Source organism: Populus trichocarpa, chromosome 1 (assembly GCF_000002775.5).
Source record: "Populus trichocarpa isolate Nisqually-1 chromosome 1, P.trichocarpa_v4.1, whole genome shotgun sequence".
In the NCBI taxonomy this organism is placed as follows: Eukaryota; Viridiplantae; Streptophyta; class Magnoliopsida; order Malpighiales; family Salicaceae; genus Populus; species Populus trichocarpa.
In genome coordinates, this window is record NC_037285.2 from 37168506 (window position 1) to 37195712 (window position 27207).

The window sequence follows — 27207 nt, forward strand, 5'->3', positions numbered from 1 at the left end:
AAGTAACAACAATTATAAGGAGATGCCGCCACTTAAGGATACTAATGATGTTGATATAGAGTATACAATTAAGGGTGAATCATTTGTGATTAGGCGATCATTGAATGCTCAAGTCAATGAGGATGATTTGATGCAACAAAAAGAAAATATTTTTCATGTGAGATGTTACATCAGTAGTAAGGTATATAATATGATTATAGATGATATGAGTTGTGCTAATATAGTTAACACTACACTTTTCAAGAAGTTGAATTTGAATACTATAAAACATCTTAGGCCTTATAGATTTTAGTGGTTGAATGAATATGGTAAAGTAAAGGTGAATAAATAGGTTTTGGTTTTACTTTTTAGAAGATATAATGATGAAGTTTTGTATGATGTTTCTATGCATATAGGTCATTTGTTATTGGGGAGGCTGAGTCAATTTGATATAAGGGTTGTACACGATAGGTTTAAAAATAGATATTTATTTGTAAAAGATGACCAATTAAAATTGAAAAGAGAGAGTAAAGCTGAGGGGAGTGAAAATGCAAATTTGATAATGAGTCTTGAGAGAAAAGAAAAGTCAGATTCAGCCGAGAGAGAAAGAATTAAAAAGTTGACCAAGAATAGAGAGGAAACAAATGAGTGAAGAAAGAAAAGAATAGAAATGAGAGTGTTGAGAGAAAAACAAAAAAAAAAACAAGTGAGTTTTTATGCAAAAAAAAATGAGACCAAGAGTGATTTTTATAGTAACTTGCTTATGTTTGTATTTTTGTACTAAAAGGCCTATTTAATGTTAACTAACTTGATCATTCTATTTCTAGTATTTTTGGTTCTTTGTTATAGAAATTTGAAAATGTATTTTCTGGAGAAGTTTTTAGTAGATTGTCATAGTTAAGGGGAATAAAATGTCAACTTAATCTTGTAATTTGAGTTATGATTCGTGTTTGACCAGCCTATAGAAGTAATTTCGAAGAGACAAAAGAGTTTCAAAGACAAGCTAAGGAGCTTATATCTAAAGGCTATATAAGAGAAAACATGAGTTTATGTGTGATTCTTGTGTTACTTACAGATGCCAACTTTTCCTACCAATAGCCACAACACGTGACCTTTCATTATAGTGCCTACACTACTTTACCTGTATAGTATAGATAATTGTTTTTCATCATTACTCCACATAATGTCTATAACTTCATACTTCACAAGGTAATTTTATGTGATAAAGGTATATAAATACCTTAGTTTAACGAGTAAAAACACACAACTACACATAATATTAAAACATATACTCAACTATCTACGTGGTGGCCTATTGGTAAGAGCTTGGGACCAAGAGGTTTGCTCCCTCTGTGGTCTCAAGTTCGAGCCCTGTGGTTGCTCATATGATGGCCACTAGAGGCTTACATGGTCGTTAACTTCAGGGCCCGTGGGATTAGTCGAGGTGCGCGCAAACTGGCCCGGACACCCACGTTAAACTAAAAAAAAAAAACATATACTCTCATAAACTTTTACTCTTTTAGTTATACATTATTTCCCTTTTATAATTTATTAATTTAAATATTGGAGGGTTTCCTATCTTGATAGAAAATATTTTGCATGAGAGCATTAATATGTGGAATCCATATATCTTGATCTAATATGTATTTGTGGAAAGTACAAATCTAATTTGAAGATTTTATGAATTTATCAAAAACAATACCATATCGTCATCCTATTGTGGTCCTTCTAATTATATGTGCAAATGATTTTGTTACAATATAGAAATGGACACACAAAATGTACGTATGTACATTATATCATTACACTTGATATCAATCGACACTTCTCTTCCATTATTTTAGTTAAGTTCAAAAGGGTATGTTGATATGTTTTTCATACATTAATGAACAAATAATGGGCAACTAGTCTATTCTTCTTTCTTTTTTTTTGTCATGATTATACCACTATTCAGGATTAATTAATTTAACGCATCATGATTACTTAGTAACTCTTTTTCCACATCAAGAAATTTTTTTATTTATTAATATGTGTGTTCGGGTCAACTTATATACATCTCGATTAATTTCACGGGTCCTTAAGTTAACAACTATGTAAGTCTCCAGTTGTCATAAGGTTTGTAAGACTCGAACTAGTGATTTGTAGAAAGCAAACCTAGAGCTGGACCAATTAAGCTACACCTCTTGAAATTACATCAAGAAATCTTCTTTTAATGTGTGTGTGTATAGCATGATTTATATATGAAATTTCATAAGATTTAAATATAGAAATTTATTCAAAAAAGAAAAAAAAAATAGTGACCGGAAGTAATGCGATAATGCATAACTAGTATGAATTGATTATGATGATCTCTATCTAGATAGATTTTCTGTTAGAGAAAGAGAGAGAGGTCACATCCTTTTATATAAGTTAATGATTCCTTGTTAAATTCTTGGGGATGCTTTTGTTTCCTTCAGAACGTTTATATCCCCTCTTCTCCCTCTGCTTTTCTTGTCTTTAAAATTCAGCTGGTTAGTAACATGATATCATGTTTTTTAAAATTTTAAATTTTTTATTTAAAAACAGGTTAGTAACATTGTATTCAAATACAGTTAAAATCGTGTTTTTTTTTAATTTAAATTTTTTATTTAAATTATATATATATATATATATTATTTTGATGTGATAATGTCAAAAATATTTTTTTTAAAATAATAAATAAATAAATATTATTTATTAGACTCTTAATCTTTTCACCTCTTCCAACTCATCCCTAATGAGATAGAGTTGTTTAATACAGTAATGTAGTCTATCTTTCATCGAAATATATCATTCTCAGAGTATTTTTAAAATGTATTTTTTATTTAAAAATATATTAAAATGATTTTTTAAAAAAAAAATTATTTTTAACATCATTATATCAAAAATACTAAGAAAAATATTGATTTAGACTGAGAATCGTATCAAAAGATGAACTTAACATATACTAAATAAATATTTGATTATATAAAGGTAGAATGAGTAATTCATCTTAAATTAATTTTGAAAAACAGATCGAGCCACCTAATAAGCTGTAGGATAGAATTAAGAAAATATGAACCTGTCAGAACGCTGCTCTCTCCACAAGAAATAATGGCGTTTGACCTGCCATTTCCCATGCTTGAAATTAATATAAAATGGCCAAAGACAAGTCGAAGCAAGTCTGTGCAAAGCCCCCTCCCTCCTCTCAAGGTTTATTACTCAACAACCTCTACAGCTTTCCCACCTCGATAAAATCTTTGATTATTTTGCAAGCTAAATATACATAAAACCTAACAAAAACTAGACAGCCTCCCCCATCCATGGTCAAATCATGCATCCAACTACCTACTATTTTCTATCCAATATATATATATAACTTAGCTGACAAATCCGGCAATTACTAGTGTGAAAACTGAATGATATTAGTTGGTCAAGATTTGAAATTAGATTGACTGATTCTAAAATATTCTTTTGTTTTGGTGTTTCAAAAATATTTTTAAAAAATTTAATTTTTTTTATTTTAAATTATTTTTTTATGCTTGTAGTTTATTTTGATGTACTGCTATCAAAAATAAATTTTTAAAAATAAAAAAATATACTATAATATACGTGATATTTTTTTAAACAAAAAATACTTTAAAAAATAATCAATATCACAACATAAAATAAGCGTTCATGTATATTAATGATGTGAGTCGTAAATAATATAATATTAAATTGATGTGAAAACTGAATGATATTGATTGGCCAAGATTTGAAATTAAATTGATTAAGATCTTGATCCACTAATCCTTCTCTACTTTCTTTCTTTTTTACTCTAAGATGAAAGTATTATATGTCTGTTTATTTTTGTATTTTAAAAGTGTTTTCGAAAAAATTTAAAAAATTTATTATTATTTTTTTGTTTTAAATTATTTTTTTATGTGTTTTAGATTATTTTAATATATTCATGTCAAAAATAAATTTTAAAAAAAATTATTTAAATATATTTTTATATAAAAAATATTAAAAAGTAATTACTAGCATATTATCAAAGAGCCTTACATGTATGTTATGGTGTGAGTTGTAAATAATATACTATAATAATATAAAAAGACTAACCCTTTTTAACCTTTAGCTCATTCAGCTTGCAATGCGTGGGATTTGAATACGCGCTTTAGACTCCTGCCACAAGGTACGTTGCCACTTGATACCCATGTGCTTATGATGCGATCATATAATAAATATATTTATATTATATAGAATTTATTAATATAGTTAATCCATTGAGTCAACTCATTCATTTAGATAGAAATTTATTATTTGAAATTTTGGTCAGATTTTGAATTGAGTCTGACAATTATATTATAATATTTGTTGCATAATTATAAAATTAACAAAGAAAGAAAAAACACATCTCAATTATTTAAACTTATAGGGAAAAAAAACAATAAAAATTTAAAACATATTAAAACGCAACTTAACTTAGGTGTAGCAACCCAATAAATACATATGTATTGATGTAATTTAACAATGTAATATAGAACCACCAAACCAGAGAATTAAAAAAAAAAAAAAAAAAGGCTCAGTCATTTATTACGGATAAAAACATAGTTTATTATGAATTTCAACGATGAAATAATCATTTTTCTCTTCTAAAAAACTCAATAAACTTGTTTCTAGGATAGAATGGTCTTTTCATAATGGTTCATTTGTTATTATAAAATTGATTGCGGTTAAAAAGGTCTTCTCATATTTCTTATCACGGTTAAATAACTGAATTACCCTTAGAAGTTATAAAAATAAAATAGCATCCAGAAGCTTTTAATCTTTCTATTTTTTTAGCATGGTAAAATTACTTAATTGACACTAAAACTAAAAGTCCTTAAACTAGCTTCCAGGTTTTTTTTTTCAAATGGTTTTTGAGTTATAATTAACTTGTCTGAAAGGCAATTTGGTATATTAATAAATATAAAATATTATTAAAAAAATTAGTTGGTGCCTGAAATATAAGTGCCAATATATAGAGCATCTTTGTGCTTCTCCATAGACATGTGAGGAATTGTCCAGCGATGAAGCGCCAGCTTCTGCAACGACATTGTAAATGTCACCGTACCTCCTTCTATATGGGGCGATGGATTCGGTGGTTTAGGTGTTGGCATGTCATTGATGGTTTCTCTTTTTTCTCTCTCTCTCCATCCCTCGAAATTCACGTTGGCCACTGAGAAATTCAAAGTTATCCTATCATTTACTTATATTTCAAACTTGGTCCTTATTTGTTTGATTTTAATTTTTTTTTGTTGGCCCTTTTATCAAATTTAAATATATTTTCAATTTCATCATTGGATCCATAATTGTGATTTGTTAATTTTTTTCAAATATGGTCTTCATTCTTTTGATTTTGACTCTTTTTTTATTCTTTTATGAATTTGATTTTTATTTTTAACTTTCCCCTTCAATTAAAAATTCTAGATTGTCATCTCATTTACTTTTATTTAAAATTAGATCCTCACTCTCCTAATTGCTATTTTTTTTATTTTGGATCCTTTTATATAATTGAGTTTTTTTTTTTCAATTTCATCCTTCAGCATTTCATTTGTTGCAAGCTAGGGTTTGTGGTTTTTCCATATGGGGAGTTTATGTTTTAGTGACTCGGGTCACAAGTTTGAAAATTTAATACAAGTTGACATCGATTTTTTTTTCACTTATTTTTTTTAACTTCATCCTTCAATATTATTCATTTTGAAAATAAACTTCGTAATTTTCTTCGGTTTCATTTCAATTGAGTTATTCGGATCTCATGACCTAGGCAATACGTTTGGTCGAGTAACCTAGGTATTTTTGTATCGTTTTTTTTTATATTTTTTGATTTTATCCTTCAAAATCAGGTTCTTTTAAGAAATAGTCTTCGTCATTTTTCTTGTTTTGATTTCTATTAGGTTATCTTGTTCACATGATCCAACCGCGAGTTTTGGCAGCCTTACCCAAGTTTGTAAGGGATTGGTCATCGCTTTTTTTCATATGGTTATCGTTTTCACTTTTTTAAAAATTTAATCCATTTATTGTCATTGTTTTTTCTATCATATAATTGAATAAAACCATGTTATTAGATCCACTAGGGTCTATAACTCAAGTGGTGGATTTGTTTTTCATTTTTAAAACACACTAGTAGTGCATCAACGTCATTTTTTTTACATTACAAAAAATATTAGTTCGGCCCATGACGAGGCACATGCCACTTATCTTGTTATTTTTTAAGAAAGATTAGTTTATTTTGTAATGAATATTGAACTTTTTTAAATGCTTAGATAGTATGATTATTTATAGGCACCAAACCAAACATAATAAAAAAAAAATTATAATAACTAATAATAAAAAAAACCATAAGGAAAATAATATAAAATAAATTCTCTTTTAAAAATTAAATATAAAATACTAATATTTCAAAATAATACTAAAAATATAAAATAATCAAAGAATATATATAACTCCTAAATAATCAAATATGAATGAGATATCAATGAAAGAGAGCAAATACGAAAACAAAGAAAGAAAGAAAACAAGAAATCATGAAAGAAAATGAGTGAGTAATCGATGGAAGTATATGAGTGTGAATTCAATGTGAGGTGCACATACACATACATGAATACAATGAGTGAACAAGGTACAATACTTGTATAAGAAAACAATGAGTAAACAAAGTGTGTTACACATAATATGAAAAGAATAAGTCAGTCGCACCAGCAGGGGCTAATGACTTGTGAAAATAATTAATTAGGCGCATGAATAGGGGGGCTATTGATTTAAAAAGAATTAAGTCATTCGCATGAGTGGGAGCTATTAATTTAAAAAGAATTAAGTTGATAGCATGAGCGAGGGGCTATTAATTAAAAAAAAAAAGGAATCTCGTAAGTATTATGCCTTCAGGGTAGGATATTATAAATGGTATGCCTTCACAGAAAAATTATGTAATTATATATCTTCGAGGTAGGATTATATAAATGTTATGCCTTCAAAGCAGGAATATTTAAATATTATACCTTTAGGGGCAGGATTATATAATTGTTATGCCTTTAGGGTTGGGTTTTATAGGTTTTATGCCTTCAAGGTTGGACTATATATGAAGATGCCTTCATATGAGGACTATGATTTAAAAATAAGTTGGCTGCAATAAAGGGAGGCTAAAGTACGCCTCAAGGCACAAGTTAAGTATATCAAAATGAATCAATGATAGTAATTAAGATAAGGCATGGGTTTTGAATTGTTTGAATAAATTGAGGAGTACATAATTAATGTTTAAATTCAATTATGATTATTAAAAACAAATATCAAGCATATGGATAATGTGGGGACGACTGACGAGTAACAATGATTGAAAACGGACCATTGAATATGGTTGTCCTAGATTATGATTTAAAGACAATGAATTAGGATTCATGAATATGACCTACCTTAGAGTATAAGTTTTGAGTATTTATATAAATTATATATGATATGCACCTCCTTTTAAGTGCTTTATTATTAATACATGAACCCTCCTAGTTAGGCGACCACTTGCTATATTTTGGCTTCTTATGAAAAATTGGAAGGACGCCCTTCCAAATCATCGATTGAGAATTTCTTTGAACAAACATGTTTACGACTTTCTTTTATGTTCTAAGTTGTATATATATATATACATATATATATATATAATAGGTTTTAATCCCCAATATATAGTAGTTGTTCATTTTTCACCAAGTTGCATCATAGCAAGAAATTCGATGACCTCATTCTTCGAACGAGCATGCCAGCTGGCATGAGTGCGGCGAACCCTTGACAGTGCCTCGGGTAGATTCAAAGGCATTGTTTGTGGATTGTCATTTTCATTTATGCAAACAAATAGTCCGTTGGATACCCACTCACTTCAGTCTCTTTTTGAAATCAAAGTACAAGATCACAAATCAAAATATCATTTTGATTAAAAAAAAAAAAAAAGTTAATTAGCAAGCTTTACCTTAACTCAACAAGTTGCAAATTGATCGAGTCACCAGCCAGATTACTCCTATTTTTTCTTCGACCTTCAATCGACCTGAGACCAGCAGCTGAAGACGGATCGTCAGTTTCCACCAATTAACGTGTCATCAGGAGCTCTTATAGTAGTGATGAGAACCAACAGGGAGATGGAAATGGCTATTAAAAAATGGCCTGCTTTAAATATCAGAAAGGCTGGATTATAAATCAACGAATCCAAGTCCAGAATATCTAAAGACCAAAGAAATTCAAAAATACATATAAATTTCATGATATATGGGCACTATACGTGCTATTTGCCAGAATCTGGAGTCTCTTACATGTATAAAAATAAAAGAGCAGTTTGCTGATCATTTTGAAATATAAAATAAGAACATGTAGCCAGTTCCTCATTTTAGATTAAATCATGGCAAGCCGCAAATGAAAAGCTCCTAGGGTCAAATTAACAACAAACCCCAACAAAACTTCCATCTCAAGAGTATTTATTCTTGTCAAATATAGTATGTTCTATTGTCAGCATGGCTGAAAACTCTTCAAATTGAATCCATGTTCATACATCCAGGAGCAGCCTGCGAGGATCCTCCACAACATCTTTGATACGACGCAAGAAGAAAACTGCCTCTCTTCCATCAATTAGCCTATGGTCGTATGTGAGTGCAATGTACATCATTGGCCTTGGAACAACATTACCTCCAACAACCATTGGACGGCTCACTATCGAGTGCATGCCCAATATAGCCGACTGCCAAAAAAACATTGGTTGTAAGATTCTTTACCCATAAAGAAATCTGAAAATACAAATACTAATTGAGTGCACAGCAGTCACTTATCCAAGAAAATGTGTTCCTGTCCATACCAAGCCTAATCAGGACCCGACCAGATAGTGGCCAAGCAAGAAAAGCCAGATCACTGAGTCACTGGTTCAGGCAGGCAGCAATGTTTTCCTAGTCTAATACTCAAATCATTGCCAGATTGGATTAGCAAAGAGTTTTATCTTACTCTTTTTAAAATTTTATATTCTATGAGAACCAGTCGGAGCCTGCATTTAACCAGGGAAAACATGATTGATTCTCTAAAACCCAACCTAAGAATGCCTTTCTGAGTTTCTTTGCTTAAATGATCCAAATAAAAACCAGACCAGCTTAGTAGCTGGTTCACCAGTTTTCTGGTTCTACTGGCCAGTCCATACTGTTAACCATGGCCTAGACCATCAAGTTGGAGAACTACAATGTTCATAGGAGAAGCATACACGCATTAATTTAAACAGATGAGATCTCAAGTTCAGCCAAGTAGTAAATTAGTGCTCTGTGTTTCAATCAGAAAAGACAAGTGTATTCATTTAAATTATTATTACAGTAGAATGCCAAACCTGAGGGGGGTTGATAATGGGTGTACTCAAAAGGCTTCCATAAACACCTCCATTCGATATTGTAAATGAACCTCCAGCCATCTCATCAATTGAAATTGTCCCGTCATTTGCCTTCTTTGCAAGGGTGTTGATTTCCTTCTCTATCTCAGCAAAGTTCATCTTACCAGCATTACGGATAACTGGAACAACAAGGCCCTGGAAGAAACATGATAATTACAATAAGGACGTCGAAAGGGGAAAAAACACACAAGTTTATCGTTTGTGAACCTCTATGAATAATTGAAACTTCAACAAAATAACAGAGGAAAGTGAAACCCAACAAGGAATTAAGTAACTGCAGCATTTTTCTCCTATTTATTTGTTCATAGAAATCACAAGGAGAACAAATATTTTAATACAATCACAATATTTGTCAAAGATATTTCAAGTGTACAGGTGGTCAGAGATAAACATGGCAGAAGCTTCATTTAAACTGGCACCTCCAGAGGAGAGGATGGTGTCCTTGTGGCAATCTAGTAATTGAGGGAATTCGATGTCTCATGGTGCTCAACATCTTGGGTGCAGTATTTACTGTGGAAATGGCAGGTAGTATGCCACAAGTCAAATATATATGCCAATGAGGCATTGGTCTGGTTAAAGGACTTAAGGCTAAGGCTGTGGGGGTTGGGAGCACCCAGGTTCAAATCTTCCCACCCCCAAATATCACAAACAGAAGACAAACATGTCATTTCTTCACTAACAAAAACAATCCTTACACTGAATAGCCAATAGCAAGGAAATAGTTGCTTTCGGTGAGACCAGCTTCAAGGGAAATTTGATTAAATGATATTAGGCCCTAGCAACCTAATAAATTGTAATTGAAAAATTATTTTGAAGAACTCATAAATGTGCATAACTGCTCCAATTCTTTGGATAAAAACATATTTAACAACCAGAATCAAACTATAATAGTATCCCACAATTTAGTTAGGCTAAGGAATTATACAAATAAAGATGCTTTTGAAAATGTAAGGAGCAAGAAAGATGCCCGAACCCATTACGCTAATTACAAACACCACAAAATGAAGATATATAGAAAGCAAGTCCAGTGCATAATTGCTGGAGCTTCACCAAACCATAAGTACCAAATGTTGCATATTTGTGTTCACAAATAAGAAGTCAACCGATTAAAGAGATGAAGACAAACCTTTGGAGTACCGACAGCTATACTAATGTCTACATAATCTCTGTATATGATATCATCCCCATCAATAACTGCATTTATAATAGGCTGATTCTGGAGACCACTGACAGCAGCCTGAGGTATTTCACAGAGGAAACAAGGAAAATGAAACCACGTATGTTGGATCAAAAGTATATTTCAGAAATTATTTGTATAATTATAGATAACACATTGTTTACCTTTATAAATCCTGACATAAGGCCCAATTTCACTCCATGTTTTTCAACAAAAGCATCCTTGTAATCAGAGCGAAGCTTCATCAAATTAGTCCTACAATAAGCAGAGAATCAATGATGGGAAAACAAGCATGCAGGAAAAACAATCCAAGGTAATGTTATTTTGTGGGGTAAAGTTCAGGAACTAATCCACCCATTTCAAAGCGCCATTTTCTGTTCTCTTTGGGATAGAAGCATTATAAGGGAAGGAAAACTCAAGAGAAATAAGTTCATGCATCTGTGTTGGCAAAAAGCCAAACCAATAGGATATGACCTAACCACTATTATCAAAGAGTTATAGCTATAACAATAGTGATATAAGCAATGAAACGTCAAAATCAAATTGAACTCACATATCAACTTCATTGAATGTTGTCAACATAGCAAATGTGTTCTGAGAGTCCTTCAATCGGGTTGCAACCCTTTTCCGAAGTCTTGTCATAGGAACCTGTAATCAAAGAAGAAATTGAGACACTAATAGAACAAATCTCAAGGAACATTCCCTAATATATAATGACAAAAGACAACAAACTTACTCTTCTTTCCCTTTCCTTAGGAGGAAGCTGGGGTTCTGTAGCAGAGCGTTTAGGAGGTGGTGTTGCTGGAGTTTTAGGCTTTTCTGGGACAGGTCTAGCTTCAACCTTAGGCTTTTGCTTTTCTTCATCCTTCGTTTGAGAAGCAGATTGCTTAGGTGCAGCTTTCTGTGATATATTCTCAGATGGAGCAACATGAGCTACACCTTCACCAGACTTTGAAATGACAGCAATCTTGGCACCTGGTTCAACAGTATCCCCTTCCTTGGCTATATACTGCCAAAAATCATGCACAACAGTTCAATTAAAATTTGCAACCTCAATCATCAAACCTCCTCCCACAAGAACATAAAACTATCATAAAAAAAAATATATGTATTACCTCTTTTATCACACCTGCTTCTGGACTAGCAACATCAATTGTCACCTGAACATAAGTTGACGTTACAAGTATTAGAAACGCACAACAAATTTTCTATTACATGTGTCAGAAAGCAGGGGAGGAAAAGCATGTTGAGGACAACACCTTATCTGTCTCAATTTGAGCAATTGCCTCATCAACTTCTACACTATCACCAGGATCTGCTCTCAGTATATCATATTCAACAAAATCAGGAACTTGCAATTACATAAAGGACAAAATGTTGTTTGCAAACAACAGAAATGAGAAATTATTACTGGTAAGACATACTCTTTAAGAATTTTGCTAGAGTGCCATCAGTGATGGATTCACCCATAAAAGGAACAACAGCATCAACCAAATCCCCTACATCAGAACACGGAATTATCATAAAGCAAGATATAGCAAAGCTTTAATTTATGATATAACTGCAATAAAAATAGCTGCAGGGTCCTCTTCAAAGATAAAAACTAAATTGAAGCAATCCATCCATTTCATCACATCCAAGATCTTACAAGGGTCAACTCAACAAAGTACCCAACCGTTGTAGAAAGATTCAACACATAGTGACAAGCCAAATAGGTGCTCCAAAGGCTATTACAATCTGAACTGTCATACCACCTAAGCCTAACCCCTCTATACCACAATTTAATGTAAATGCATACCACATTTCTGGCAACTATGACAGTACTTTGATTCAAAATTTTCCATTAATTATGTTTTCCCATGATAAAACTCCACAGCAAGAGCTTTAAACTGCATTCTTTGTTAGAAGCAACTTCAAAGCTATTCGGGAAAGACTCACAAAAGAGCTAGAATGCTAATATCCTAGATAAGTGATTGAAATTAACAATTATAAAGCCATAGGGATTGAATAGTCCAGTGAGGACTAGAATCATGCAATGTCTCCTTCACCAATAAATTGTGCACCAGTGCACACACATAGAGATATTACAGAGCAATGTGTAAGGCACAAATGAAGGGAATCCATAGAGTCCAGTCAATAACACACCAGTGTCTGAAGAAAATGGCCTACTCCAAGTTTTCTTGCTGGAGGCGAGCTCCATGTTGGAAACAACTTCTCTGCGTAACGAAAAAAATTAAAAAAAAATAAGCAGGAGAGAGAGAGCACTGCAATGCAGCTACACAATAAACAGCAAACAACTCTAATTAGGATAAAAATTCTTCATCATTTTCACCAACCTAATCTACATCTTTATTGGATAGTTAGAAAGGACAAGCATTCTCCAATTTACAAATTCAGTGGGAAATAAAAGATGGGAAATCTAGTTCTATACTGACATAAAGCAGGTAAAATGAATTAGAGCACCCCCTCAGGCCACTATCATTTAAGTGCAAGAGTCTCGCCAAGGGTGTATGTATTTCAACCTTGAGGTATAAAAGGTAAAGTAAGATTGGTAAAAGGTTTAGAAAAGGAAACGACATAGACAATCAAACGAGAACATTTCTATTTATTCACTTAAATGGTCCACAATCAAACGATAAGCTTAGCATGGTTTCACAGGTGTCATCCAGTTACTGCTTTTCTGATCCTAAATTCTGATCCTAGAAACGCTAGTCCTGATATAGTTTCTTCAAAGCAAAGAAATAGAACATCACTAACCTCACGGGCCTTGAACTAATTGCCCTGCCTGTAAATAACAAAAAAACCAAAAAAGAAAAGAAAAAAAAAACATGATTAATGACAAACTATTATTGTTGATATTATTATTATTATGCTTAAGAAGGTAACAAAACGCCACACCTAGTATGAAATAATACCTCGGGGAGAAACAAAGCAACTGAATTTCCGAACATGTTCAAATCCTCTGGCATGAGTTAAAATCTGTTGACACACAAGATAGCATTATTGAAATTATAAATATATATATATATATATATATATATATAAACACACACACACAGCTATTTTCTACCATAATATATAAAAAAAATGAAAGTCATCAATACCTCGTCGGAGACTCTAGAGGTAGACGAAGGCGCAGGTCGAATAGTTTGTAATGACTGCCTCAAAATCTGATGAAGAGGCATATCACACAAAGAAATTTCATATCAATAATATAAATTAGCAAATAAATAGATGAATAAATATAGTAAATAAAAAAAAAAAACATTAATTTTCTAACCGCAGATGACGACGAAGACAAGCCTCCATTAGCGACTCTTCTTCTTATAACCCCAAACATCTTGTTGGATTCTTTCGATCTCTATCTGCTTTTTTTCAAAAGATAAAAATAAAGATAAAAACTGTTAAACAAAAAATAAAAAAGAGACAATCTTCTTTTACAAAATTATTTTCATGTTATGACAGATTTTGACCTGATTAGAAAAACGTCAGCAGGGGGTGAGTGAGCCAGCGAGCGCGAGTCTCTGAAACGAGAGAGAAGTGTGTTGTTTGTACTTTGTAGGGTTTGGCTTCTGAGTAATGAAAGACAAGGCTGCAAAGTTGATTTAAAGCACGTAATGCAGTTTCAGTTTGCTTGCGTGTCGCCTTTTTATTGGTTACACAAGTCAAAATTGGCTCGATTGAGGACTTACGGTGTATTATTGTATACTTTTGTCCTTTACTCTTCCAAAAAGGGCTGCACGTCTGATGTCTGTATTAAATAACAATTGTTTTTTAAATTTTTTTATTTAACAATATATTAAAATAATATTGTATTATTATTTTTTAAAATTTATTATTAACTTCAATATATTAAAATAATTTAAAAATATCAAAAAAATTTATTTTTTTATAAAAATACTTTATCACCACAAAAATAAACTACACCTAAATTGAAAATGAAAAAAATATACTTGAGGGAAAAACAAATGTGTCCATTGATTAAGAAAATAAACTAGAAATCTCTTATTGTTCATCTTAAATAGTCCGATATTTTATTAGCCTTCTTTATCCGGGTTAAATTGACTAAATAGTACATAAAAATCCTTTCAATTCCTTTCTTTTCCTTTATAAACATATTTTTATTGTTGATATAGAAGGTAAAAAAAAACCAATCATGAGGATTTTTATGCCATTTTCATCCATCTCTCAACAAAGATATATTCAAAAAATTATATTATTTAAAGTGTAAAATAAAAAATGTTGTAATTTAAGAAATATTAAATTAATGGATTGCTCTACGTCATAGGCCAGATAAAAAAATAATGCAGAAAAAAACTTTTAAGCACTACTAACATATTTTTCAAAACCAAGAAAAATCTGAGATTTAAATCATAGAAAATAAATTTATTTCATTCAATTATATGATAATAAAAATAAACAATCATGGTAACTAAACTTAATGCAAACCCTGATATATAAATCAAGAAATTTATAATCAAATCTACTCTTCCCAAGAAAGTTAAGATTAGGTCTAAAATTGATTTTCTCATTGAAATATGATGTGTTTTTTTTTCTCCTTCCATTTTTTTTAGGATTGTTGTGTTTTGATGATAAAAATATTTTTTTTTATTTTCTCTTTACAATTTGTTTGTTTATTACAACGATAACATATACCAAGACACTAAAACTATAAGTAATTGAACCCCCATCCAATGCATATAAAAAGACACGAACAAGAAGTATAGAAGACGTCACGAAGCCTGGTTAATTCTTTAATAAGTCAGAGTGGTTCAATGAAGAACCAAAAAGTATGAGCAAAACCTCGCACATATAATAATAATTGTTGAAATCAAAGTTTGTCCCTAAAAAAACTTAAATACAAGCTAAATAACCTTATTTTTAATATGTAAAAACATCATAAACAATGTTGAAAAAATAAATAAAAAATCTAAATAAAATAAAATAAAATAAAAAGAATCTCAAATCAACTAGAAAATCAATACAATTCATGTATGGTAGCTTTTAGACCTTATTGCAAGGCCTTTTTTTAATTTCCGATTGCCTTAAAATTTTAACTCAACATATATGAAGACCTTTGCAAACTTCAAGTAAAATTTCAACTCAATCCAATAGTCAAATCGAAAATCATGCTTGTTAAGTAAAATTATGCATTATAAAAAATAAATCTCTAACTATTGAAATTAATTAGCTCGTGAAGTAGATGGATAAATTCTCTCTTGTACATAGATTAAATTAACTAAAGTTTGATCATCACTTGTTGAAGGTGTACCCTTCTTGAAATTCACCTTGGCTCCAAACACTTTGAATAAGCCCATTGAATGCATCTTTAAGTTTTTTTTGCCTTGATCTTGTGATTGGCTCTCTAGAGCTTTTAATGGATCATTTAGTGTAGTTTGGATCGGTTTATCCCCCCTCTCTTCAAAAGAATTCAACCTCAAATCATTACCTACACAAAACAATAGAACCCTGAATTTCTTATTTATATTAAGGAAGGGTCACGCCCCGCTCGTCAGGAACCTGAGCTTTGCCATTAAAGAAAGTGTTTTTTTTCTTTATTTTATTTAAAATAAAAATTGTGTAAGTGAACTGCCAACTTAGGCTCTTTGGAGTCAGAAGGTTAAAGCTCCTCGTGTTGAGTAGGAGGCTGAGACTTCTATTGATAGCAAGCACTAGTACTTTACTTGGATTCGGCTTGGGGCCAATCCTTAATTTCCAATCTCGTTATCGTATAATAATAAGAAGAAGATAGCAACGCGTGCCTAAGAAAGATCATAAATATTAAAAGTAGCACTAACATTATACTCACATAGTAGATCCAATTTATAGACATTGTCATTAATTCTTTCAAGGATTTGTTAATACACCTTCACACTCATGTGACACAATAAAAATATGTCTCAAGACACTAGTATTATTAGAATAAAAACCCCCAACATAGAACAATATTTCAGGAAACTCTGGTAAATTTTCATCTCAATCTAATAGTCGAATTGAGAATTATGATTGTTGCTCTAAAATTGGACAATAGGCACAATTATGTTAGAATCCATATTTCTTTATTCAACCATTTTTTTTTAATCGTATAAAAAGATAACAATAGATAGTAGAAAGCTATTAATGAATTGCATATATGGCACCGACTATTTTTTTCAGCTGCTAAATAACCTTTTATAATTTTAAAGATATATAATTTCACATAAATATAAGATCTTAATGATATTCAAACTATTTATGAAAGATAAGAACTATCCAATCTTAATCTTAATATATCTTATACTCATTTATTTGAGCGCATCTTTTATGAAAGCTCTATGTGTTATTCTATAATATCCAAAAATCATCCTTCTAACTACTTATGTTGTATATAAAACTTAATCATTTAATGTTAATGTGAATCATGATATTATTGGTTGATGGTTGATTTTGACTTTCTTCATTGTTTCTCTTGAAAACTAGTAGTAAACAACTGTTGTTCTTAATCAAACGATACATGGATGAAATATTTTTTATATCAATAATTATATAAGATGATCTTAACGAATGTATATGAAACCTCGCATCAATAATCACATTAACTAGCAAGGATACTTTTACCAAGTTCATATATTCAAATCTTTTTATAAAGAGAGTGATTTATAAGCCTTGAGTGCTAGGTGATGTGATTTTAAAGGGTAAGAATCCTAGACCCCATGATCAAGATAAAAACAACTTAAAAAAGCTAAAATCACATTAATAAAAAACATTCAATCTAATGATTACCTAAACTAAGAAACCAAAGTTATTGGATGAAAGACCCCAATTTATTGACTATAAAGAATCAAGAACTAGAAGTATAAGGGAAAATGTCATAAAGATAATTAATCTTTGATAAGTCCTAAAGAGTTTAATGAAGAACCAAGAGTATGAGCAACCTCACATACAATATTATTATAAAGTAAAACCAAGTTTTTTCTTAATCAAAAGATAAATAATTGTATTATATTACGTAAAAACTTTCTAAAAAGTGCTAGAAAAATAATAAAAAAAAAGTACTAAACCAAATATGAAAAAGAATATTAAAACAACTAGGAAAATAATTTAAATCTCGTATAGTAACTTCTAGGCTTTATCATATGGTCTTTTCAAAATCTAACTGCTACAAAATTTTAACCCTATATTAAAAAAGTTCTCTAGAATCTTCTGGAAAAGTTTCAGCTCAATCTAATTGTCAAATCAAAAGGCATGCATGTTAGCATAAAATTGTGCATTGAAAAAAATAAGCTCAAAATCACCTCTCATTGTCTTATTTTTTCATAAATCATATTGATCAAGGTTTAATCCTCCTTTAAACTTAAATTCATGCTTTATTTGGCTTAAATATCTTGAATTAGCCAATTGAATGCCTCTTCAAGCTTTTTGGCCCTTGTCATTGTAATATGCTTAATTAACACCTTTAATGGATCCTATGCTACTACTTGATAATTCTCATCATCCCCCATCTTCTTAAAATGATTCATCTTTGAGTCAATAATAAAAACACCATTTATAGGTAATACATCTATATAATCCTACAACAAAAAAACAACAACATTGTTTTACATAGGCTTGTTAGTATAAAAAACATTATTTACAATATTTTCTCTCACATAAAAGTTCAACACTCTCTTTCATTCTCTTCAAAAATGGCCTCTCTTTTCTTTTTCTCATCTCACCCAACTCACCATTTGCTTTCATCTTAGTCACTCTTTTCCTGTATGTTAACCCCACTAATATATTTTGAAAAGTCACACTTCTGACTAAAAGTTTTTCACTCCTATATATGTGAACACGTACACGAACTCCTTAGCCATTATTTAAACTTTTATACTGAGACCTATGGTGTTCTCTCTTGTATCCATACGAAGGCAATAAAGCATTAAAGGCTAATATTTCTCATATTTATTATTGATGTGACATCTTAAATAAAAAATAATATTTTTTTTGTTACTTCAAATCATCCTCTTTAACTTGTAAACTCATTGCACACCAACTCATAAGTGACTCATCCTTAACTGGATATTCTATCTCTTCATCACTAACATCATTAAGATCAAAATCAATGATGTCATCTTCCTCGAGATATAAATCTAATGGACTTTCATTTGTTAAAGCATCCATGTCAAACGAATTAGCATCAGAGTTTTTTAAATGTTCAATATTTTATGAATGTTTCACATCTTTTAGATGCTGAACTGCAGCTCCTAAGTTGACAAATAATTTATTTATTTTTTCAATAAGCATTGTAAATATTTCATCCTTGTTCTCTTTCTCATACAAGCTTTCTAATAGTCATCATTCAAGGCTTAGAGCCTTAGTTTCTTTTCTCTCCTAACATTAGAAACCCTTTGGGATTATCTTACTTATAAATTTGCAATCATGACATCTTTTTTATCCATTCAACCCTTTATATCACTGAACATCACATTCATATGCTCAAACTATTATTGCATTGCCAGTTCCAAAAGGAAAGTGTTATTCTTCTCCTTAGTAAAACAAGATATCCTCACACACTTCTTAACATTTTTTCACTTAATGATATGTCATTTCCACTCGTGTTTTACTTAAATTTTAGCTTTTCATTATAATAGTCTGACCTTCCTGCCTTTTACTTTTCTTACTTTCCTCTTCAGTTCCTTAAGAAACTAAACAAAAAAAATAAAATAAAAATCTAGTTTTGTAATGTTTACCGAAGATTTCAAGAAACAAGATTGTCAACAAAAAAAAAAGTGAATATATAAAAAAGGAATACAAAAAAGAAAAAGAAAAATGATACAAAAATAAATAAAAAAGAATGACTCAACAAAACCCAAAAACTAATGTAAACCTAACAACCTGAATTCAGTTGCAAACAATCAATTACACACTCATCAAACCCAAATTAAAACAAAAAACTAATATGAAACCCAAAATCAAGATTTCAAATAACACCCATTAATCAAAGATAATCTGACGTGAATTGTAATTTTTCTCAAGAACTTGATTTTTATATTGTGCGATTTTTTTTTGTTTTGTGGCAAGATTAAACTAACGTGATTTCTTTTCTTTGCTTTTTTTTTTTTTATTATTTTCATACTATTTGACAGTAGCTCTTTTTAACATAATCTTTCATCCAATAACTTTGGTTTAATAGTATTTGTTTTAATTCTTGAATTTGGAGCAACTTTATATATATGTGTATATAGTATTTGCGGCAACGGATTGGATGAAAGACCCTAATCCGTTGATTATAAACAGTCAAGAATAGAAAGTATAAGGAAAAACGCCTCAAAGATAGTTAATCTTTGATAAGTTCTTAAGAGTTTGATGAAGAACCAAAAGTATGAACAATCTTGCACACACACAATATTATTCTGAAATAAAATCAAGTCTTTTTTTAATTACAAGCTAAACAACCCTATATGTAGGTACTAGGTAAAGACATCATAAACAAGGTTAAAAAATAATAAAAAAGTACTAAACCAAATAGGTAAAAGAATCCTAAAACAATTAGGAAAATATTGTAAATCCTTTATAATAGATTCTAGGCTTTATTGTAAGGCCTTTCCAAAATCATATTGCTATGAAATTATAATTCTATATAAAATAAGGCCTTTGTAATCTTCTGGTAAAAATTTAGTTCAATCCAATAGTTGGATCAAAATTTTCGTGTGTTATAAAAAATAAGTTCAAAACCACCTCTTCTTGTCCAATTCTTGCATGGATCACATTAATGAAGGCTTGTCCCTCATTTGAACTCAAATTCATGCTTGGATTGACCCGAATATCTTGAATTAACCAATTGAATACCTCTTTAGACTTCTTCGCCATTTGACCTTATAATAAGCCTAAATGACACCTATACTTAATCTTATGTTACTAATTGATGATTCTCATCACTATCTATTTTCTAACTCTTTACTAACTATTTAGCAAGTCTTTTTATTAGGATGTTATGTTGTTGTACCCAACTGTATTGAAAATTATAAGACACAACATTATATTTATATAGAAAACCTAACCTCAATGATTAGGGTAAAATATCACTTTTTCTTCTAAAAAACATTAGGTATTTTATTTCAAGATATTTATTAGAAAGTTATACAACCAAGTCCTTACTTAATCCCTTGTATAAAATATATTATACTCCCTCAATTTCAAAAACCTATTCATAATCAAGTCATACCAAAGTTTATATCCTAATTTAATTTCTTACCAATTATTCATAATGTGTGTGACTCGTTACATTTCTAATATATTGACCTAAATATATTCGCAATCCTAATTAGAAAAGGATTAAATGAATTAAGTAATTTAACTTATCATCAATCTAATAATTAATTAATTTATATTTGAAGATTAAATACAGTGTGTAATAACATATCATGATCTATCAAATATCAGAAAAGTTATTTGTGATTTGACTTAACATTTTACAAATAAGTATATCGGTGTAACTCATATCCCTTCATTTATAATGTTATGATTTAAACAATTAAACATACAGTATATATACTTTATCAAATCATCATTTTTCTTGACATGATAATTATTAATTATTTGAATAAAATTTGATTTTTTTTAAAATTTCATTTCACATTTTCATAATCAATATCATTTGAAAACACATAAAACAATTTTTTTTAAAATTTTTTTAGAACGATAAATCATTTATTAATCACTCAAACACCTTCATATTATTTTTATTATATTTAATGCTCGTTCATTTGATACATTTGAATAAAACAACATGTAATTAAGATTAAAACATAATATTTTTTATATAAAATAATTTAGTAATTTTAAATCTAATAATTACTTGCACGAGTACTTTATAATTAATAAAAACCGGATAAAAACAAGCTATTTTAAAAGTAAAGGATACCACGATAAATGGAGCGCAGAAAAGAACGTTTTAACCAATCCAAATTATTTATCATAAAGAAATACAAAATAATAATCCTAGAGCACTACTAGCATTGCTGTTTTAATTATTACATGAAAAAAGAAAAGAAACGCATGCACATGGCCTAGCTGGAGAAAGCAGTTAGCTGTAACTTCAAGTGTCCGTTGGCATTAAACTAAAAATAAAATCCCCGATCCGACCAATTTCGTTGATTGCATTAAAGACTAGCTTCTCCAATGCAATTGATGATTTGGTTTGGTTGGGTGCTAGAAACACCTTTTAAAAAATATTTAATAAATACTACTTAATTTTAGTTTTTTTTTTTTTTAATCTTTTAACCAGTTCTAGAACTGCAATTGAGTGTGTTTAAAGCCAAATGGCCCACATGTATGCATGTATAGAAGAGCCCTCCTCTTCCTTCACTTCAGGGGTGTCTTTTTTTTCTTGTTTTTTCTTGCATATAATGATGACTTTTAAGAGGTAGGTTCATGAGGAGGAGAAGCGCCACTGGCTCATCAGCACACTAGTGGAGTACTTGTTTATCTTTTAGTTTGGTGGGATTAAGCCAGCCAAAAAGAAAGAAAAACAAAATTTACTCTAGAGTTAGTTAGCACCATTATTTTTATTTTTTTCAAGACAGCAAATTGGAAGGGGTTGACCTAAAATTGTTGTCTGTTTGTTTTCTGAACTAAACTATCTAAATCTGTTCAAGGGAAGCTCTGTGGTTTTGGACTGGGATTTCTCATTTCAGTTTGTTTCTTCTTCCGTTTTTGAGGTGGGTTTATGTTATTGGAGTGGTTCTTGGGTGTTTGTTTGATGGGCTTAGAGTTTGGGTAACGCGTTCTATGTGAGTTTGCTGGATCTTTCTGTAGGTTTGGCAGGCATTTCAGACAAGGAGCTACATTTGCGGTCTAGCTGAAGGAATTTAAGAGGGATTTTTTAAGGGGGCTTAGATTTGTGTCTACTGCCTACTGCGTGGGTTTCTGTTACTCCCCTGAAGAAAGGGGTTATAGGATTTAAGGAAGTCTGCCTCTGGTCCTGAATAGCTTGCCTGTCTTGGGAGATTGTGTCTTGGGAGATTGTTTTTTTTTTTTTTAAGATTTGTCTGCTTCCCTTCTGAAGCAATGGCTTGCATGAAACTGGGTTCCAAAAATGATGCTTTTCAAAAACAAGGGCAGGCCTGGTACGTGACCCCCCCTCATCTTCTAGTTTAGTGTTTTTCTACGATCTTCATTTTTCTTTCCTTAATCTCAAATAAGATCTTAATCCTGGTAGCTCTAAGATCTACAAATTTGCTTTCTTTTGTGCCTTACCTCTACAAATTGACTGTTGAAGGAGCGCACATTTGATTGAGGTTGAGGGTCCTGCTAACAGAGTACCAACATGCTTGTTTGTGTCTAAATCCCTGGTGGTCTATTCCAGTTTCTCTGTGATAGTTTCCTTCAGTTTCAGCATCATTATTAGTTGTTTAACCTCACTATTTGAACAGATAATTAGTTTATCAGGTGCATGTTTTCATCCTAATCTGCACGTTGCCCATTATTATATGAAGTATTGGCAGATCCCACTTTTCTGATGTGGGTTCTTTCTGTGTGTCGGTGCTCATTTGACGCATTTTTTATGGATTATACACGAAATACTTAACCCGTTAAGTACTTTAGCTAATGGATACATGGATTGCTGTTGAGATTTATACCTACTGCGCTATAATCATAGGTTTGACAACCTTGGGAGAGGAATTATAGGCAAGTCATGTTAGTGGTGGATTCCACTCTTGTATGTGGAATGCTTGCTTGCTCATTTTATTTTTTGTTTTTCTGATAAAGCTTGCTTGCTCCTTCTGGAATCTTTTATTATTAATGGAATTATGAGGCATTGTATCCCATAGCCTCCTGCTAACACATGTTGGAATGTTAATGTTGGAAGAAACATCTCTAATGGCAGTCTTAATTTTACTGGTTTATTAGATAATGGTAATTACTTTAGAGTATAAACTTGCCTGTTGTCCCAACAAACTGCATTTATTTTACAACGTGGAAGATGTTTGAATTCAAGCAGCATAAAAATGAATGTTATACCCGCACAATTATTAACAGAAAACACCGAGTTATATATCATTCTGGCTCCGGTGGTTATGGGCCTCTGGTGCATGGCACTGCTTTTGATAGTGAAGGCTGCTTTCTGAGCATGACTTTATAAAGCACTGATCGTATAGGATTGTTTTGTTAGACATTGCATTTGCATTAAATACAAAAGGAAGCAGAAGAACCTAAAAACACACATTTAAATGTCTGCTTTCTGATAGCATTTCTTTTATGAAGTGGGACTTCTGTTTCTGTAAAAAGGGACTGTAGCCTTTTTTCTTTTGCACTAACCATCGATGTACTATTCTCTCTATTTTGTGCTACTGGCTTGCATGTCTTTTATGATATCCCTGCTTAACCTTCAGTTTGACATGGAATGAATGTAGGTTCTGCACAACCGGGCTTCCCAGTGATATTGTTGTTGAAGTTGAGGAGATTTCCTTCCATCTTCACAAGGTAGTGTTACTAATTACCATCTTTAATTTGATCAAGCTCTATTTGGATGTTCTTGATGAAATTTAATCAATCATGTATAAGTACTTCACCTGTTAGAAAATAGCACAATGTCTTTTTAACTATGTATAATGGACAAGTTAAGTGAATAAATGACTAGTACTGATTCTTCATAAACCTATATTCTGCTTTCCATGTCAATTGAAATTAGACTGTTTGCCATCTCCAAAGTTGCTTTTCACTCTCGCCAAGTGCAGCTCTTGTTAGTAATGTTGATTTTAAAAAGCTCTTCACCATCAATTGTTTTTTAGACCTTTGTGATACAATTTATGCAGTTTCCTTTGCTTTCTAGAAGTGGGGTTATGGAAAGGTTGATTGCAGAAGCATCGGAAGAAGGAGATAAAAAATGTGTCATAAGTCCCCCTAAGATTCCTGGTGGGGCCAAAACATTTGAGCTCGTGGCCAAGTTCTGCTATGGGGTGAAACTTGAACTTACAGCCTCAAATGTTGTGTATCTTCGTTGTGCTGCCGAGCATCTTGAAATGACCGAGGAATACGGGGAGGGAAATCTAAGTACACAGACTGAGACATTTTTAAACCAAGTTGTCCTTCGTAATTGGAAAGACTCTCTAAAAGCACTGCAAACATGTGATGATATTCTTCCCCATGCTGAAGAACTACATGTTACTAGGAGGTGCCTTGAGTCACTAGCCACAAAGGCTTGTACTGACCCAAATCTCTTTGGTTGGCCGATGATGGAACGTGGACCCATGCAGAGCCCTGGGGGAAGTGTCATGTGGAATGGGATAAGCACAGGAGCTAGACCAAAACATTCAAATTCAGATTGGTGGTACGAGGATGTATCCACTTTAAGTTTACCTCTGTATAAGAGGCTGATTTCCATTATGGAATCTCATGGAAACAGACAGGAGCTTCTTGCTGGATCCCTTGCCTACTATGCAAAAAAGTACCTCCATGGGCTATATCGGCGTCAAGGTGCCAATGAAACTACCTCCTGTTTAATGCCCATGACTTCGGGGGCTTCACCATCAGAAAAAGAGCAGAAGGTTTTGCTGGAAGAGATTGATCAATTACTTCCAGTGCAAAAGGGTCTAGTTCCAACCAAGTTTTTGTTTGGTCTTCTCCGGACAGCATTGATTCTAAAATCAAACCCCTCTTGTTTGGCAAACTTGGAAAAGAGAATCGGGATGCAGCTTGAGCAAGCAACACTTGAAGATCTTTTGATGCCCAGTTTCTCTTATTCCATGGAGACACTTTACAATGTTGATTCTGTGCAGCGGATTCTTGAGCACTTCCTTGCCATGGATCAAATTACAGGTGGATCCTCTCCCTGTTCAATTGAGGATGGACAGTTGATTGGATCGCCATCACTGACGCCAATCACAACGGTAGCCAAGCTGATTGATGGCTACCTTGCAGAGGTTGCCCCTGATGTTAATTTGAAGCTCCCCAAGTTCCAGGCTCTTGCTGCTGCTGTTCCTGAGTATGCAAGGCCCTTAGATGATGGTCTTTACCGTGCAATAGACATTTATCTGAAGGTACTAAACTCTAAACACCTCAATATTGAACAGATCCTGAAAATTGATAGTTTATATCATTCGTCGCAACTGTCTATTGGTTCGTTTTAGCATCAAACAAAATTAAATTGTATTCTCTTGCAAATTAAGCTAGGTAGTAACTAAACCCAATTCTAAGTGGAATCTGTTATTCCTATTGCATTCTGTTTTCTAGAGTTTGTTGTGTGTAGCCTTGTGACCATGTCATGTTTTCCTTTTCCTTTTTCCTTTTGTTGTTATATTCTATTCCAGCTCAAACATCTTACCACCATTGTTTGTTAAATAGAAAAGGTATTAATAAAAAGTCGGCATATTTTCACTCTATGTAGTTGCTTACTTGATGGTTTTACTTCCAACTCAACCCTTCCAAGCTGCTTGCTTAAGTCACTGTTGTTTCTATGCCTTCAAATTCCCGCAACAAAACAAGAAGACTTTATTTAAAAACTAGTTTCTACCATATGTACTTGCAATTCTGCAATTCCACCTGTCCCTTTTAACAAGCATATGTGTGTTTATAGTCCATCCAATTCCTTCATCTTAAACTTCCGCAACAAAACAAAACAGTCATGGTTTCTTAAATAATGACATCTGAATTGACAACCATTAAGAAGAGGAAGAAGAGTTCAGAAAAAGGGGAGAAATTAAGAACATTTACTTGGCCATTCAAGCTCATTGTTTTATTTTTTTTGGTCAAACTTGCAGTCGCACCCATGGTTGGCAGAGTCTGACAGAGAACAGCTCTGCAGGTTGATTGATTGCCAGAAGCTCTCCTTGGAAGCTTGTACTCATGCTGCCCAGAATGAGAGGCTTCCCCTAAGAATAATAGTCCAAGTTCTCTTCTTTGAGCAGCTTCAATTAAGGACTTCCATTGCTGGCTGCTTTCTGGTTTCTGACAATCTTGATGGATCAAGACAATTGAGAAGTGGCTTTGCCGGGTCAACTGATGGTGGCTGGGCTACAGCTGTTAGAGAGAATCAAGTTTTGAAGGTGGGAATGGATAACATGAGAACGAGGGTTTTTGAGCTTGAGAAGGAGTGTTCGAGCATGAGACATGAGATTGAGAAATTGGGTCGCACCAAGGTTTCTAGCACTTGGGGAAATGTGTCAAAGAAATTTGGATTTAAGATGAAGTCTCAGATGTGTAGTGCTCAAGAAGGGTCTGTTAGCAAGCAGAATAATGGAAGTGCCAAGTTTGAGAAGGCCAAGGATAGACATGGAAAGCACAAGAAAAACTCTTCTTAAGATGGGTAAGAAGAGTAAGATCCCATCCTTACATTTTCTTAACTGCCTTGTTTCTTTTCCCATTGTAATCTTAGATCGTTATTAATTGTACTTTGGATTGTGGATCAGAAACTAGAATTGCATCTCCTTCGTGTATCTCATATGCTTGTGCTTCTGTGTTTTTCACTTTGTCAGAGACTTGACTTGTAATGGGGATGGAAGAGATAGTCGCAATATAATTGGTGGGTTGTTCATGACTTTGATAATTCTGGATCAATCTGTTCGTCGTCTCTCTTTTCCAATGAATATAAACTACAATTATGAATTGAATCCCGAGAGAAGATCGATAAACTCTCTCTTTCTTGACTCTAACAAATTAGAAAGAAAAAAAA

At 32.0% G+C, this 27207-nt stretch overlaps 2 protein-coding genes across 4 annotated transcripts; one reads left to right on the top strand and one right to left on the bottom strand.

The window, feature by feature from the left end:
- Positions 1 to 8218: 8218 nt before the first annotated feature.
- LOC7478711 (dihydrolipoyllysine-residue succinyltransferase component of 2-oxoglutarate dehydrogenase complex 2, mitochondrial) lies at positions 8219 to 14183 on the bottom strand. The gene is made up of 15 exons (XM_002300294.4): positions 14051 to 14183; positions 13858 to 13942; positions 13682 to 13747; positions 13493 to 13556; positions 13335 to 13362; positions 12723 to 12793; positions 12002 to 12076; positions 11837 to 11892; positions 11693 to 11737; positions 11314 to 11586; positions 11131 to 11225; positions 10742 to 10832; positions 10527 to 10637; positions 9341 to 9535; positions 8219 to 8713 (listed from the first exon to the last, which is right to left on the bottom strand). The coding sequence occupies exons 2-15, from the start codon at positions 13915 to 13917 to the stop codon at positions 8522 to 8524; spliced, it is 1422 nt and encodes a 473-aa protein (XP_002300330.3). The 5' UTR covers positions 13918 to 13942; positions 14051 to 14183; the 3' UTR covers positions 8219 to 8521.
- A 7636-nt stretch (positions 14184 to 21819) lies between these two features.
- Positions 21820 to 27081, top strand: LOC7470808 (BTB/POZ domain-containing protein At1g30440). Of its 3 annotated transcripts, XM_024584387.2 has the most exons (5): positions 21821 to 22255; positions 22353 to 22663; positions 23951 to 24020; positions 24353 to 25576; positions 26297 to 27081. In XM_024584387.2, the coding sequence occupies exons 2-5, from the start codon at positions 22605 to 22607 to the stop codon at positions 26834 to 26836; spliced, it is 1893 nt and encodes a 630-aa protein (XP_024440155.2). In that variant the 5' UTR covers positions 21821 to 22255; positions 22353 to 22604; the 3' UTR covers positions 26837 to 27081. The 3 variants fall into 3 exon arrangements, with proteins under 3 accessions (XP_024440160.2, XP_024440155.2, XP_002298828.4); XM_024584392.2 differs by having other exon boundaries at positions 21820 to 22663; positions 24370 to 25576; XM_002298792.4 differs by having other exon boundaries at positions 21821 to 22663.
- The last annotated feature ends 126 nt before the right edge of the window (positions 27082 to 27207 follow it).

What these genes read in the sequence shown, in the direction of transcription:
- LOC7478711 (XM_002300294.4), bottom strand. Translation starts at nt 13,917, where the DNA reads ATGTTTGGGGTTATAAGAAGAAGAGTCGCTAATGGAGGCTTGTCTTCG. An exon ending in TGTCTTCGTCGTCATCTGCG is followed by an intron (nt 13,748 to 13,857) that starts GTTAGAAAATTA and finishes CCTCTTCATCAG; the next exon opens with ATTTTGAGGCAGTCATTACA. An exon ending in ATTAGTTCAAGGCCCGTGAG is followed by an intron (nt 12,794 to 13,334) that starts GTTAGTGATGTT and finishes TTCGTTACGCAG; the next exon opens with AGAAGTTGTTTCCAACATGG.
- LOC7470808 (XM_002298792.4), top strand. Translation starts at nt 22,605, where the DNA reads ATGGCTTGCATGAAACTGGGTTCCAAAAATGATGCTTTTCAAAAACAA. An exon ending in CAAAAACAAGGGCAGGCCTG is followed by an intron (nt 22,664 to 23,950) that starts GTACGTGACCCC and finishes GAATGAATGTAG; the next exon opens with GTTCTGCACAACCGGGCTTC. An exon ending in TTTCCTTCCATCTTCACAAG is followed by an intron (nt 24,021 to 24,352) that starts GTAGTGTTACTA and finishes CAATTTATGCAG; the next exon opens with TTTCCTTTGCTTTCTAGAAG.